The sequence below is a fragment of the Citrus clementina genome, unplaced genomic scaffold, assembly GCF_000493195.1.
Source record: "Citrus clementina cultivar Clemenules unplaced genomic scaffold, Citrus_clementina_v1.0 scaffold_9, whole genome shotgun sequence".
Classification (NCBI taxonomy): domain Eukaryota; kingdom Viridiplantae; phylum Streptophyta; class Magnoliopsida; order Sapindales; family Rutaceae; genus Citrus; species Citrus x clementina.
The window spans coordinates 29,161,353-29,176,274 of NW_006261964.1; the positions used below are offsets into that span (position 1 = coordinate 29,161,353).

The 14,922-nt window shown below is 35.9% G+C and overlaps 3 protein-coding genes across 6 annotated transcripts; all 3 read left to right on the plus strand.

Moving 5' to 3' along the window:
- Positions 1-971: 971 nt before the first annotated feature.
- Positions 972-6,806, plus strand: LOC18032862 (U-box domain-containing protein 32). 2 transcript variants are annotated; one of them, XR_002904363.1, is made up of 12 exons: positions 972-1,414; positions 1,669-1,760; positions 2,189-2,310; positions 2,682-2,786; positions 2,874-3,001; positions 3,138-3,256; positions 3,479-3,604; positions 4,225-4,752; positions 4,972-5,727; positions 5,842-6,020; positions 6,188-6,529; positions 6,722-6,806. XR_002904363.1 is itself a non-coding variant. In XM_006421895.2 (10 exons), the coding sequence occupies exons 1-10, from the start codon at positions 1,231-1,233 to the stop codon at positions 6,022-6,024; spliced, it is 2,343 nt and encodes a 780-aa protein (XP_006421958.1). In that variant the 5' UTR covers positions 972-1,230; the 3' UTR covers positions 6,025-6,148. The 2 variants fall into 2 exon arrangements, 1 of the variants encoding a protein (XP_006421958.1); XM_006421895.2 differs by lacking the exons at positions 6,188-6,529; positions 6,722-6,806 and having other exon boundaries at positions 5,842-6,148.
- Positions 6,765-12,353, plus strand: LOC18032948. Of its 3 annotated transcripts, none has more exons than XM_024179649.1 (10): positions 6,765-6,853; positions 7,770-7,985; positions 8,334-8,470; positions 8,705-8,749; positions 8,829-8,882; positions 9,182-9,286; positions 9,400-9,603; positions 9,859-9,944; positions 10,575-11,578; positions 11,668-12,353. In XM_024179649.1, the coding sequence occupies exons 2-10, from the start codon at positions 7,805-7,807 to the stop codon at positions 11,943-11,945; spliced, it is 2,094 nt and encodes a 697-aa protein (XP_024035417.1). In that variant the 5' UTR covers positions 6,765-6,853; positions 7,770-7,804; the 3' UTR covers positions 11,946-12,353. The 3 variants fall into 3 exon arrangements, with proteins under 3 accessions (XP_024035417.1, XP_024035422.1, XP_024035421.1); XM_024179653.1 differs by having other exon boundaries at positions 6,781-6,853; positions 7,774-7,985; XM_024179654.1 differs by lacking the exon at positions 8,829-8,882.
- Positions 12,354-13,442: 1,089 nt separating this feature from the next.
- On the plus strand, positions 13,443-14,888 carry LOC18031695. Its single transcript, XM_006421897.2, has 2 exons — positions 13,443-14,394; positions 14,568-14,888. The coding sequence occupies exons 1-2, from the start codon at positions 13,648-13,650 to the stop codon at positions 14,580-14,582; spliced, it is 762 nt and encodes a 253-aa protein (XP_006421960.1). The 5' UTR covers positions 13,443-13,647; the 3' UTR covers positions 14,583-14,888.
- The last annotated feature ends 34 nt before the right edge of the window (positions 14,889-14,922 follow it).

Here is a 14,922-nt window from a genome sequence, read left to right on the forward strand (position 1 = left end):
ATTGGATTATTTTAACAACCCCGTTCGGATGCTAGGAAAGTTACAGTAAGAACCGAGGATACATTGGGTATTTTCTAGCTCCGCTAGTTTGGTTCTCTACTCTGTACAGGCTTTCGCTAAATTAGATAAATAAAATTGATCACAAAATTAATAGTTAAATGAAAAACAAGTATTTGTCGGTAAATTATAATAATAAATCATTTGAACAATGTGACAACACAATGTAATAAATCATGGTATAGTGTTGCGTAAGTTTATACAAACTGTTTGCGTTGCATGAAAACTTAATTGTGGATTTATGACCAATTATACTTTAAATTTAAGATGGTTTCATTATTATCTCATAAGTAACAAATTTGAATCAGTCAGTCTCATCATATCCTTTATTTAACTAATAATCTTATTTCATTTTTTTTATAGTATAAATTTAAAAAACGTACCTATTAAAGTAAATTTATACTTTCTTAATGAATGCTTGTATTAATAATCAAACAATTAAAAATTTTATAGTAAAATTTCTACTTATAAAAGTTATATTAACAAAAACTCTATTTAAATAAGTTTTATTTGAAAAGTTATATTAATTATTAAACATAGCTTAAGTTCTTTTTAAAATATTGTTGTTTCATTTTTTTTAAAGTAAAATTTTTAAGGTTTAAAAAAGTTATTTTATCTTTCTTAGAAAGAGTTTAAGTTTTGAATTTTTAAGAATAAAGATTGGATAATTTTTCCATGATTAAAAGTATCAATTATTTATTTTACATTCTTATGTAACAGAATCATAAAAACTTATTTATTAAAATAATTTTATAAATTTAACTTTAATTAACAATTAAATAACTAAAAACGTTTTTAATAAAATCTCTCTACTTATTAAATTCTATTTAAATAAGGTGCGTTCAATTTGATCAATAAACAACGGACAATACACGTCAGTCGTCAATGTTGGAACCTCACGTGGCACGTAGCCGCTCTGATCTTTTTGATCACTTTTCCCGAAGGTGCTTTCTAATTAAGCACTTTCAGCCCTTCCACACACTCACAAGCAAACGCCTCTTTTTTCAAAAAGTAGGCGAGCAAATAACACGGTAGTCCAATGATAAAGCACAACTTTCCCCTAATGCAAAGACAATAACTGAGTGACTCACCGAGTCCACCACCACAACTCGGAAATATTCGTCAGTCGTTCAACCCCTTCAGATTCCCATTCGGTGCTAACTACAATCATAGATGGAGAATTTTGAAGAGAATCGACAACAGCGAGTGGTATCTGATGTGGAGGAAACTATATTCGTTGCAGTGGGCAAGAATGTTGAGAAGAACAAAACGACGGTGTTTTGGGCTCTCCAGAATTTCGCTGGGAAGAAGATTTCCCTGCTTCATGTTCACAAGCCGTTACACGTTTTCGCATTCAGTAAGTTTTTTTTTTAATTTTTTTAACTTAGAAAAATAAATGCTTGTAATCGCTCAGTTGTATTTATCTGCTTTTTGTCGTTTATTTTGTGTTATTATAGCTAATAAATTATTAAAGTTCCCTAATTTTGCTTTTAAGCGAGGAATTGAATTGATTTTCTATATTCGAATTAGACCTTATCTTATACGGACTTTGATTATGTCTTAAAATTCTTGAATTGTGATGAATCTTTTTTTCCTGTTGCTGTTGTGCAGAGGAGAGTAAAGGTGCTGTCAATGGACTGAAACAACATGCAGATAAGATACAAGTTTTCGATCAATACCTACTCCTACTGAGTCAAGCTGGGGTATTGTTTCGTCTCATAGTTTTAATCAGATTTGTTAGTTTTGATTATTGATTTTTATGCTTTATTTTATTGATGGATTTAGAAGAATATTTGCCCGTTGCGTGACATGCTACACTGTTGAGTGTTTGATATTCTTACTCATAAAGCTATTTGTTATTTGAATTTCTGATAAACGGAAGGTCTAAAGGGCATGTTTGCGATTGAGATATTGTGACTTTTAATTCATAAATGTTCTGAGTGGAGTGGAATTGCTGGTGGGTGTTTACCAAAAACTTCAGTTGTGTTCTCAATGAGTAGAAGTTTGCAACTTGTTAAATATTGGAGCTCTTTCTGAGAGATGGAGTCAGCAAAATAGTTAGTTGATCAGATAATGAGATTTCATTTATGTGATCTCATTTTCTATTTAAGTAATGGCTTTGTTTCTGTAGGTACAGGGAGATTCGGTATGGATAGAGAAGGACAACGTTGAGGATGGGATTGTAGAAGTTATCACTCAGCAGAATATTAGATGGCTTGTTATGGGAGCAGCAGCAGATAAACACTATTCAAAGTATGGACCATTTATCAGTTACCACTTCTAATTCCCTTGGTTACTGAACATTTGATTTGTAGGACTAGTCATCAAAGGAAAGAAAAAGCACTCAGATTATATTGCTGAAATATTTATGGAACTTTGAGATACGTTAATGTCCTAGGATGCAGCTGAAGAAGAATTGTATGTTTTGACTATTCAGTATTGCTTAAAACGCAATTTGTTTTAGTTATTCTTTGCATAGAAGTTCTTCTTATTTTGATAGGAATTTGTGAGTTTAACTCATAATGCTCTCTGATTAGTTGAAGTAGTTCTTGTAGCAACTAATTTTCAAATGGGTTTCTGCTTTTATTTTTGCTGTCACTAACTTAAACTTATTGAGCTTGCAGGAAACTTCTTGAGCTAAAGTCCAAGAAAGCAATTTTTGTATGCCAACAAGCACCAATATCTTGTCATATTTGGTTTTGTTGCAAGGGCTGTCTCATCTACACAAGGTACGGCCCTAGAACCCATAGAATTCTTATTTTTGTTTGATGCTTTACTTATCATTGCCACTCACAAAAGGAGCGATAAAAAAACAGGAGTGGCAGTGAAAATAGATCAGAACTAGAAATTTCCCCTACACTTCTGCTGATGAATTCAAATGAAGAGATGAAGCAATCAGGGCACTTGAAATTGGAATCCCTTGGATATAGGCTGGGATTTCCTGGTAGGCTTGCCAACCCTGGCCTTTTTCCTTTCCTTATTCCATGGAAGAGATTTATCTGTTCTTTGTCTCTCATATGGAGCATATCAAACTGTTTCTAGGGATGCTAGAGAAATAACTTTGTTACAGGGCTGTGCAGATGTGGAGGAAGATGCTGATGATGAATTGGAAGAAACATCTTGTTGTTCAGTACAGTCTAGCTGGTCCTCCAACAGTCTGCTTGGCACTTCAAAATCAACCCCTCTGCTGACTGATGAGGTGAGAGTAACAAGATGATGTTGATCATCATAAATTGACATTTTATCTTTTCATGCTCATATTTGAATTGTATTGTGGGAAAAAACACCCATGAGGATACAATTAGAAAATTGTTGAAATCCTGAACAATTTACATTATGAAGGCATGAATAACTGGTTTTTGATTTTTGATCTTGAACAATTGGTTTAAAGTTTAACCCATTTGATTCACGTGCCTTTCAGGAAGAGAAATCTCAAAGCAGACTAGAACAAGCTAAAATAGAAGCTAAGAACTCAAAGAAGATGGTGTATGAAGAGGTAGTGAAGCGATGGAAAGAGGAAGACAATGCTGTGGAGGCTAAATGCAAGGTAAGCTTTAAATTGCACTTTATTTTCTCCCTTATTTTTTGTCTTGCAATATTGGATTTATTGATTTTTTTCTCTCAAACTTCTTTTAGTCTGTTTTTGATGTCGTATTTTTCCTTCATTTAGTCTGTTTTCCTGGGGTTGAATAATGGTCTTTGTACTTCGACCCTCTTTTGATATACAAGACTATCTTGGCTAAAAATGTGACCTTGTGGTTTATCAGTAAGCCAGACTGAAAATTTGCTTCTGATTTTGACCACCGCAAGAAGAAAAACAAAAAAGTTCTGCTTCTTTGTGTCTATTTTTTTCTTTATTACTCTGATGCTCCAACTATGTTTTAGAGTTTTAACTAAACATTCCCCTTATAATATAGATCACACACATTTAATCGCTATCAGTCAATTCCCCTACTAATGGCCTCCACAGCAAAGGAGAAAATGACACCATGGCAATTGTTATTGTTATGAGAGACAAATGATTAAGAAAAATTGTGATGATCATCATCTGGATATGATGCAATTGAAAAGCATGTGGTTTCTTTTGAAGCTTTTCAGCTGGTAATAAATATAATTTATCCTTCTCATCTTTTTGAGCTATCTAATGGTCTTCGTTCCTTCTTGCAGGTCAAAGCAATGCAAAGCTTATGTGTGAAGGAGATGAGCCAAAGAAAAGAGTTGGAGGAATTACTGGCTAAAGAAAAGCAAGAAATACAGAGAACAAAAAACCAGCACGATAAAACAGTGAAAGAACTTCAAACTGTCCAGGACCAGAACTCAGCACTTGAAGGCCAACTTGCTGAATCCCATTCTGTGGTGAAGGAGCTGGAGGAGAAAATCATCTCTGCTGTGGAACTTCTGATCAGTTTTAAGCAAAAACGAGATCAACTGCGGATAGAATGTGGAAATGCACAAAGAAGGGTCAGAGATATTAAAAAATCGATAAAAAGAGAAGCCTTGAGCTTTTTCCAGCCAGGGCTTCTTGAATTCTCTTTCTCAGAGTTAAATGAGGCCACTAACAATTTTGAACCATCCTGGAAGATTGGGGAAGGAAGATATGGAAATGTTTATAGAGGGCTCCTTCGCCATTTGCATGTTGCTATAAAGATGTTTCCATCTTACGGCCCTCAAAGCCACTTGAAATTCCAAAATGAGGTAAACCTTAAAGAACTTCATATTACTGCTAGCTAAGTTATCCATACAAACTATATGTTATAGTCAACTTTTGGCTTATAATTATCTTAATGCATTTAATCATAACCATAAATCAAGAACTTCTAGCTTTTGACATGGGTGACTGAAGATCTCACTGAAGAATTCTAAATCCATTCAGAAGTTCATTAACTAAGACTCCCTTTGCTTGTCAAACTTCAGGTGGAGGTTTTGAGCAGAGTAAGGCATCCAAACCTCGTAACGCTAATTGGAACTTGTCCAGAATCTAGGTCTCTTGTTTTTGAGTACCTCAGAAATGGCAGCCTTGAAGATTGCCTTGCCTGTAAAAATAAGAAGAGTCCACTCCGTTGGCAGACACGAATGCAGATTGCCTCTGACGTCTGCTCTGCCCTTATCTACCTTCACTCCAACGAACCGTGTATTATCCATGGGAATTTAAAACCCTCTAAAGTCCTCATTGATGCCAACTTTGGCAGCAAACTCAGTGACTTTGGCTTCTTCCATTTGATTCCACAGGGTGAAAGTACCGGAAACTCCGCATTATGTAATGAATCTAACAATGACTCTGCCTCTGTGTACATAGATCCTGAATATTTAGAAACTGGAAAACTTACGCCTGAGTCTGATGTGTACTCATTTGGAATTATACTGTTACGACTTTTAACTGGGAGGCCAGTTTTGAGAATTAAAAAAGATGTGAAATGTGCATTAGAGAAGAGAAATTTCAATTCAGTATTGGATTCTTCTGCTGGTGACTGGCCAGTTGCAGAAGCCGAACAGTTGGCTCACTTGGCATTGAGGTGTTGTGAGAACAACCGGTTGAATCGACCAGACCTTGTGTCAGAAATATGGAGTGTGCTCGAGGCATTGAGGGTTTCATGTGTATTCCCGGTATCATGCTCTGGTTCAAAGGAACATCGCCGGATTCCCTCTCATTTTGTCTGCCCAATTCTGCAGGTAATAGACTAATACTTAAAGCATTGGAGACAGGATGTGAATATTAGACTCTTGCCAATTTCATTTGATTGTGGGGAATGTCTTTTCATCATGGCAATTGCTTGGAATTTGCAGGAAGTCATGAAGGATCCACAAATAGCAGCAGATGGTTTCACCTACGAGGGTGAGGCAATTAGAGGATGGTTAAAAAGTGGGCATAACACTTCACCCATGACAAATTTAAAGCTTGAACACTGCAATCTTCTCCCTAATTATGCTCTTCATCAAGCAATCATAGAATGGCAGCAACGATGGTGAAAATTTTTCTTCCGACTTCTGTAAATATTGCTGCTCTTCTGATGATTACGCACCACCACTTGAATAGAAAACATTGAATCATGTTAAATAATTATTTTTCTTAATACAAATTCAATTATCTTAATGTGATGTTCATTTTGCTGAAATGGTTAATTTCCCACAGAAAGGAGATGCGCGCTTCGAGAGCCTAGTGGGTTTTGGGCGATTAATAAACGATGATTTCTCTGAAAGCAACAACCACATCCACATAGAAGAATCTGATTATATATATATATAAATATTGCATGAACAGTTTTAAAGCTATTTAACAAAATCTTTTACCAAACGAATCTGATTCTTTAAGTGCCTGATAAACGGGATGATCAAATCACTGCATTTAGAAAGACCACTATCATCTAAACTAATGGACACAAGGCCCACGTGAGAATGCGGAACGGCCCGCTTACGACGCGTGTTTTCACTCCCCTTTACAGCGAGTCTCGCAAAATGCCACAATGTCATTATGGTATACTTTTTTTGTCCAATTTTTATAATTTTTCTTTTATTTTTAGTTTTCTACCCTTTCTCACACCATAGGGGGTTCTTACGTTCTGTTTTCAGCTTTATATATTTTCACTCACATTTTCTAGCTCCCCTCGAAACACTCTGTTCTTTCCTTCTTTTTTTATTTTTTTTGGCTCCTTCCCTCGAGTTCCAGGCCGATCACTTTCTCGCCGACTTTCTCTCGTGCCAAACACTTCCCCAATCACCTCCTCCACGACTCCGAATCCCTCCGATCGCCGGAGATTCTCTCGCTCTTCATACCGATCTCTCTCTCACTCCTCCACTGGTACGTTCACGGATCACTTAACTTCTCTTTATTTTATTTGTCTATTTATACAATTCAATATTATATGATAATGATCGCAATTACGTAACGCGAAACGCTAACAATCTTTTCTCTATTTTTTTTCATTTTTTTAAGTATTAATGATTCAACGTGGAAATTTACTTGTTGCTCTGTTTGGTAGATGAGAATAACTTGTAATTTTCCTTTTGAAAAACAATGAAATCTCACATAAGCTAAATTTGATTTTAGAATAAAGTAAGAATTTTTATGAGGGAGGTAAGAAAGTAAGAATTTTTATGAGGGAGGTAGTCAATGTGAAATCAAAGACTCGAAATTTTATTAAGTTCTGATTCTGTTCGTTCTTATGAAACCGCAATTGATTTTATTGCGTTTGCATTGATCTGGTTTTGTACTCGTTAAGTTTATAATTAGTAATGTACCATTATTGTGTTCTATGTTTGTGGGTACATTGCGGAATTATAATTACTTACAAACTTTGAGTTAGTTGTATTAAGGTGCTTGAGAATTATCTATTTATTCATTCATAGATTTATAGACTCATGGCAGTCAGCATTGTTGTCAAAGGGATATGCTCTTTGCAGCCATTTTGTTTCGGAACAGTTTGGTAGGGCAATGATCCTATGTTGGTTCAATTTCTTGTGTGTTTGAGAATTAATTTTTTCAGACGTATATATGTGTCCATTTAGTTTCCTTACAAGGACTATATGACCAAGCAACTAATTGTGAAAATAATCATCATGAGAACAAATTCTTTGTTGAAATAGATTGGAGTGTGTATGTTGAGATTTGCTCATATGGTGTTTGTTTGGGTCTTTATTAATGTTACGCCCGTGTGGTGTGCTTGCCTGACATTTTTTTTTTCTTTTTTGGTCATTCTTGTGGGATGTATTGTTAGTCAGCTGGTGGGATCTAAATTTTCTGTTAGCATAAATGCCGGTAGCAAAGCTCAAAGCCTCTAGTGTCACAGATGTGGTGAAAGCAGAGGAGGGAAATGATTCGCTGGATACTTTTATCAAACAAGCAATTGGAAAGGAGCCTCTTCTTTCTTTTTCAAGAAATGGGGACAGCTCAGTTCAGTGGATCCAGTTACTCCAAGCTTTAGATCAGCAAGGTAATAACAAACTTTTAGCAGTTTGCAATTAGCAACTTCATAGGAGGAAGAAATATTAATTAGAGCATTGCCATAGTATCCCATGCATTGATGTTTATTGATTTAGGTTTTTTTTAAAAAAATTTTCCCGTTTTAAAATGTGACTATCCTTGTAAAGGATCTCAACCTTTAAAATCTCAAAATATATGAGGCTGTTCCTGCTATAGCCTAGGCCATTACTAAGGTCAATTGTGGGCCTGAAAATTTATGTCTCATGAAATTGTATGGGTTTGTATTGTGAAAGAAATAGGTCCTACTTGATGTTGAAGCCATTTATGTTGATTCTATTTCTTTTATTTCTTTGGGCAGAACTTCCTGGTTGGCCTTTGCTTACTCCTTTGAAAGTGCAGATGCAGAAATGTGACAAGTGTTCTCGAGAATTTTGTTCAACCATTACCCATAGAAGACATATACGCGTGCATCATCGGTTGAAAAAGCTTGATAAGGTTTCATTACTTTTCCGCAAATGTAATTTATTTTATTTGTATGTTTGCATTAATAATTTTTTGTGTTCAAACCAAGCTGCTTTTGTTTGCTAATTTTTTAGTCATCCAAATATTTGCCTTCTCTCTTGTTTGCATACTTATTAATTTATTTTTCAATAGTTGCTTTTTCAATTATATTTGATCTTGTTTCTGGTATTTGGAATTTTATTGTAAGATTTTGTTTTCCTCTTGTAGGATTCTACCAAAAACAGGGAACTGTTAGGAGCATTTTGGGATAAGGTGATAACTTTATTCTGAGTTACTTCATGTGCACTTTTCCTATTTGCTTGTGCTGCTCAATTGCCTCTGTTTTGTACAGCTTTCTTTGGATGAAGCTAAGGAAATCTTATCATTTAAGAATGTGTCATTGGAGGTAAAATATTTGTCTTCCCCTGCTTGATTGGTTATATCCCAAATTTCTATAAGTTTGAGATTCCTGGCCTTTCAGGACAAAAAAAAAAAAAGGGGCTTCCTGGTTCACTTGCTGTTTCTAGAATGAATGACTTTTACTGTTGTGATAATATTATCTATTCACTGATTGGTTACTTTTTATCTGTGAGAAAGTATGCAGATACTGCATTAACATTTTTCCAATTGAGCTTTTCATCTTGTAAACGATTTTTTATGTAACTTTTTCTAAATGCTTTGTTCTTTTTTGTATATGTCATTTAGGAAGTTCCAGGTTCTTCCATTGTAAAATCGTTGACGGCAGTTATTCGGAAACCTGGATTTTCTTCTCTCCCGCAAATTTGTTTGAGGGCTGGTTCTGCCCTTTTGGTAAGGGAACATCTTCATTTCTCTTTCATTTCTTTTTGAGATTAATTGTTTTTGATCTGTTATATTGTTTCTATTATTTTTTAGTATGTAATAATATCTTATTTTCCTTGTAGGATATTGTCCAAGCTAGACCCTCTAGGTTTCCTATATCATCTCAAGAACTATTCAGTATTCTTGATGATGCTAGTGAAAAAACATTCCTATGTGGGACAGCTGTAGCAATGCAAAAATATATATTTGATGGGGAAGCAGGGAAGATTGGTCTTGAAACAAAGAACCTAGTTGCTTGCACTAGCTTCCTGGTGGAGCAGTTACTGGTACTTTCTCTTTCTTCTGTTTTATAAATATTAGATTGGTTAATTGACAATCTGTATGCATCTTGAAGTGGTATGGTTAAAGAGCTATTGTGGGCAATCTTCAACAACTTGGTCAATTATTTAATTTTTGAAATAGGCACAGTTTTGCATTTAATTCTTATAAATGAGATGAGAAAAGTAGGAGTAAAGGGAAAGTTCTTTTATTTTTTATTTTGATGGTGTGTTGCAAATTAATTAAGAGTTTTTTCTACTCAGATTAAAGCATGGCTTGCTGACAAGGATGCGGAAGCTTTAAGGTGCCAGAAATTGCTAGTGGAGGAGGAAGAAGCTGCTCAGAGAAGGTACATTGTGCTACTTGACTTTCCAACCACTTTTTTCTTTTTGCTTTCTTCATCTATATCAGAGAGTCCGATTCTTTCGTCTTTGTTAATTATAAAAAATAAAGAGAGAAAACCTTTCTGGGCATTATAAGAGCTAATATGCTTTATATGAACCTTAGTATCTTTTAGGGGCTATGCATCCCTGCCACCCAAATTCTGTCATATTTTGTTAATCTTGAAGCTTTTAATCAATAAAATTGAGAAAGTCTAGAAAACTGAAGGACACATTAAAGCAAATAGAGAAACAAGCAAGTACAAAATTGTTGGCTCGATTTTTCTGGGTCAGATAAAGAGAGCAAGCAGTGGAGCTGTCACACGAGATAATATCTCTTTAGTTAAATTCGTTCAAGACCGAATGGTAATCTATGAGCCTGTATGAGTGACTGGCCTGGAATTATTTAATGGAACAAGTCGGAAATTTTAAAGTTCCAGATGGTGTTCATCAAATGGACATAAATCTATACAAACTTCAAATAAGTTATCATACTTCAGAGACCTAGTTAGCAAGATAAATGACCTTGGTAATGCTTTTTCAGAAATCTAGTTTGGTGTGCTTCTACTTTATTTATATTTTATGCAAAATTCCAACAGGCAAGCTGAGCTTTTGGAAAGGAAAAGACAGAAAAAGCTCAGGCAGAAAGAACAGAAAGCAAAGGAACAAAGACATGAAGAGAAGACTGATGATACGTTGGAGTCTGTGACTCTACCAGAAACCTCAAGCCCTTTGGCTACTTCTGATTCTGATGCACACAATGCAGATTCACCGCCGGATCATGATCCCTCATCTCTTGAACCCTTCTCATTTGCAAACTCTGAAGATGATGTGGATTATGAAGTTCAGCCTGGGTCTAGCAATGTTTACTGTGATTTCAGTATTGATAATAATGTTGAACGACAAATTGTACAAGGAATTGGTCGTCGTCATATGTTTCTTACTCGACGGCAGGTGCCATCGAAATCACAACGTGGTCTGCCCACTGTATTTCATGCGAGTCAAACTTCTCAGGCATCAAAGCTTGGAGGAATCCACAAGCATGGAATCAACAAGGATTTAAGGGCTGCTCCATCAGTCAATGGCAACAAAGTTTGGAGCCGGAAACCAAAACCAGAAAATGATTTGGTGATTGTGAAATCTAGATTACTGGAAGAAGTCATAAACCAACCAGAACAAAGTAAGAATCATGAGGTTCTGATTGGCTCTATATCTGTCACGCTTGGGAATTGTAATCCAGCCGAAGCACGAGATGATTGCATGGTAGAGCATCAGATGCCAAAGAAGCACAATAATCCGGAGAAGCCCAAATTTGATTCTAATCAATGTGGCGCAAACAGGCCAACTGTTAAATTCTGGAGACCAGTGAGCCGGCATGGGATCAAAGACCCACTGCCAGTTCAAAATGGTAGTAGAGATTTGGAAGCAGATGTGAATGCTGGACAGGCTGGTGATCAGACCCTATCTAATGAAAGCAGTCTAAGATCGTGCTCCGTGGATGATAATAGTATTGGGATTGAGAACACTTCACCTGTGGAGGGCAGTACGCATGCGAGAAGCTTGCCGTTTAACATCCATGCCGCAAAAACTTTTCTCTCAGAAAGTAAGTTCTATTGTTTTTTGTGTTTTTCTTATGCTCTCAAAGTGTATATATGTAATCACATTTTTTTATTGGTTACAAATCTAACACAGGATGGAAGGAGGCAACTGCGGCCGAACATGTGACATTGGTGCTGCGCGCAGAATCTGAATCTTCAAGATATCCAGAAGTTCAGGGTGACTTTCAAGTAGCAGTTTTTCAGTCAGATTTTCACGAGAGGAGTGTTTTCAGCAATGCAGAGAATCAATTGGTCAATGCCGTGGCTCTTCAGTCCTCAACCACGGGGGCTCCTATATCCCCCAAGTTCAGAATAAAACCCGAAAAAGGTCCCAAGATAAAATATATCCCAAAGCATAGAATCACTACCTAATGGAGGAAGAGGGGAGGATTATTTAGTTATAGGAATGTGCAGAGTTTTAGTTGCCCACCATATTCTTATCAGAGGTTCCAGTTTTACCAGTGGTCTTCTGTCAGAAAATTGAAAGGAAAGAAAGGTAAGAAAAAGCAAAAAAAAAAACAAATTTTGCAGGAAAGTTTTGGTCCCGTCCTTTTTTTCTTAAAGCATTATAGCAGATTATATATATTTGGGTTCTTAGTTATGAAGATTGTTTCTGTAATAAATTTGGTTTTAAGCTATTGCTAAGGTCATTTTGTGCTCCCCTAAGTCTCTTACTCCTGTGTCCATTCTTACAGAGATACTCTTCTTTTCAAGCTAGTTAAGTTAGGATTTTAAGTTTGAAAGTAATAATGGAACTGATGACTCAGCTTGGTTGTTTTTTGTTTTTGTTTTTGTTTTTTTCATCTGTTGTTCTATTGGGCGACAATTTTAATATGTTGAATCGTGCGTACGGACTTCTGCAAGATGATTCGCACTATCGCAGCCGTAAGCCCTAATCAAACTCATAGCCACAGATTTTTCAATGGTGGAAAGGAGTTCTATCTGGACCTTTGAAGGTGGTTAGTTGCCAATAGCATCACTATAATCCCGAACGAAAGAAAATTTTGGAGTAATTTGAGGACGTCTGTAATATCATTACTCTTTCACAAACATCAGCTACATAAAAAGCCATTGGTAATACTAACATCACTCGCCGAAGGTTGTATTTAAGATTGAGTTGTTATAATTTTTAAGATATAATTGTTATGAAAAAAATTATCATTATAAAATAAAAGTTAATATATGTAAAAAGTATAATTTTTAAATAATAATTTTAATAAAATTAATAAAGATGTGTAAATTAAATTAATTTAACTTTCAAGTTACAGCAACTAATGTTTATTAAATATTTTAATGTTATAATTTTTAAACTATAGTTCTTCAACTTGAATCTCAAAGAGGCTTTAATTCTTTTTTCGAGAGCAATTTTCTTTTTAATTTTTCAAAGCATTAGCATAGATCTCATCTTTGTTAGACCTCCCGTGTGTACAATTGTTATTATTGTTTTTAATCACAAATACAAAAAATAGTGTGATACAACAATTTGTTTGAAAAAAAAAAAAAAATTCATGACGGTCTCCGAACTTAATTCACGTGGGCACTCGAGCCACTAGATTTTAGCCCAGTGGCTAAAATGCATTCCTTACAATTATAAGGTCATAAATTCGAGCGCCCACAACGAATTATGTAGGTTTAATTGTTTTTTTAAATTTAAGCGAACACAATTTCTTTCTTTTTATCCATCATGAGTTCGAGTCCCTATGACCAAAACCCTTTTTAAGTTCCATTTCTATCCATCAGTTTTCAGTCACACAAAATGACAAAAACCGAATCCACTGGCTTGTAGTTAGCCCACACATTTTTTGACTCCGTAATCAGCCACGTTTTCTCTCCTCCCATACCTTAAACTCTTCCACAGATGCCACGTGTCAACCTTCCGCACCTCAAGTGTTTCCCCTTCTCTCTGCCCAACTAATTCTCCCCAACGAGGCTCTCTATTATTGTGGCTCACATTTTTCTCACTAAGTGCGTGTCTTACAATTCATGAATCTTGATCTCCTTTCTCAGTAAAGAGAACCCTCATAACTCAGAAGCTCAAAAAGATTAAAAAAAAAAAAAAAATTAGAAACAAAAAATGTCAGGTGGGGTTGGAGCAACAAGCAAAGACATAAGCCTCCCAAAAGAACACGAAGTAGCATTCAAGCAGCAAGATGATCCGACATCATTTCAATCCACTAAAAGCACTGCAACTCCTAGTAAAGCATCATCAAATTTTCTAAGCTTTCGCCAACTCAATGCCCTCGCAGTCGTCACAGTTTTCGCAGCAAGTGGCATGATAAGTGCTGAAGATTTCGCTTTTGTGATCTTTTCACTCATCTACATGTTCTTTCTTTTCAAGATCGCCTTCCCGCCACCACCCCAATCTAAAGAATCCTCTGTTTTCGATCCCAATACCACCATTCTTCGCGTCTACGTATTGGTCGGTGCCATTATAGGGCTGCTTCTCCCAATAGCTTATATATTAGAAGGCATATTTGAGGGTGATAAAGAAGGGATCAAAGCAGCAGCACCCCATGTGTTTCTTCTGGCCAGTCAAGTTTTCATGGAAGGGGTGGCCTTCTCGGATAAGTTCTCGACGCCAATTCGCGTTTTCGTGCCCGTTTTTTACAATTCCAGGAGGATTTTCACTATTGTCGACTGGTTAAAGACAGAGTTCTCAAAGGCAGAAGGAGATAACAGTGCATCAGCGAGAAGGCTGTATCTTGGGAGAGCCCTTGCTTTGGCTAATATGGCCTTCTGGTGCTTCAATCTTTTTGGGTTCTTGCTGCCTGTTTATCTTCCCAAAGCTTTTAAGAAGTATTACTCTGCTAATGGGAATAAGGTGAAGAACTGATACACAGACATAATGCTTTTAAAGCTTTTTATTCTCCCAGCTCAAGAATTATAAAAGAAAATGTTTTATTCACTTTTTTTCAGTTTCTGTGTTGTGTGTGTGTGTGTGTGTTTGGTTTCATATTGGGTTTCTAACAGTAGTTTTTTTTTACTTTCCTTTAGGGCAAGGAAATGTAACATGCTTGGTTTCAAGGGGTTAATTCCCTCTTAGTCCATAGGGTTACATCAATTCCCAGTTAGTTTGTCCTGTACGAAAATGATTATGGCCAACCACAAGAAGTCTAGAAGATTGACCATTCGCTTTTTCTTTGCCCTCGGATTCTTGCTTTTTGTTATTAGAAATGTTTCTTACTTTCGGGTAACCGGATTTTTAAAATTAGAATGGGCAATGCGTTGTAACAAGGTTCAGGCTCAGGCCTTTCACTCAAAATGTTCTAAATACAGAAGCTACAGCTAATGAATTACAATGGCTGAAAATCACAACCAACTTGCGGCAACATAAAATGAAGGCAAACAA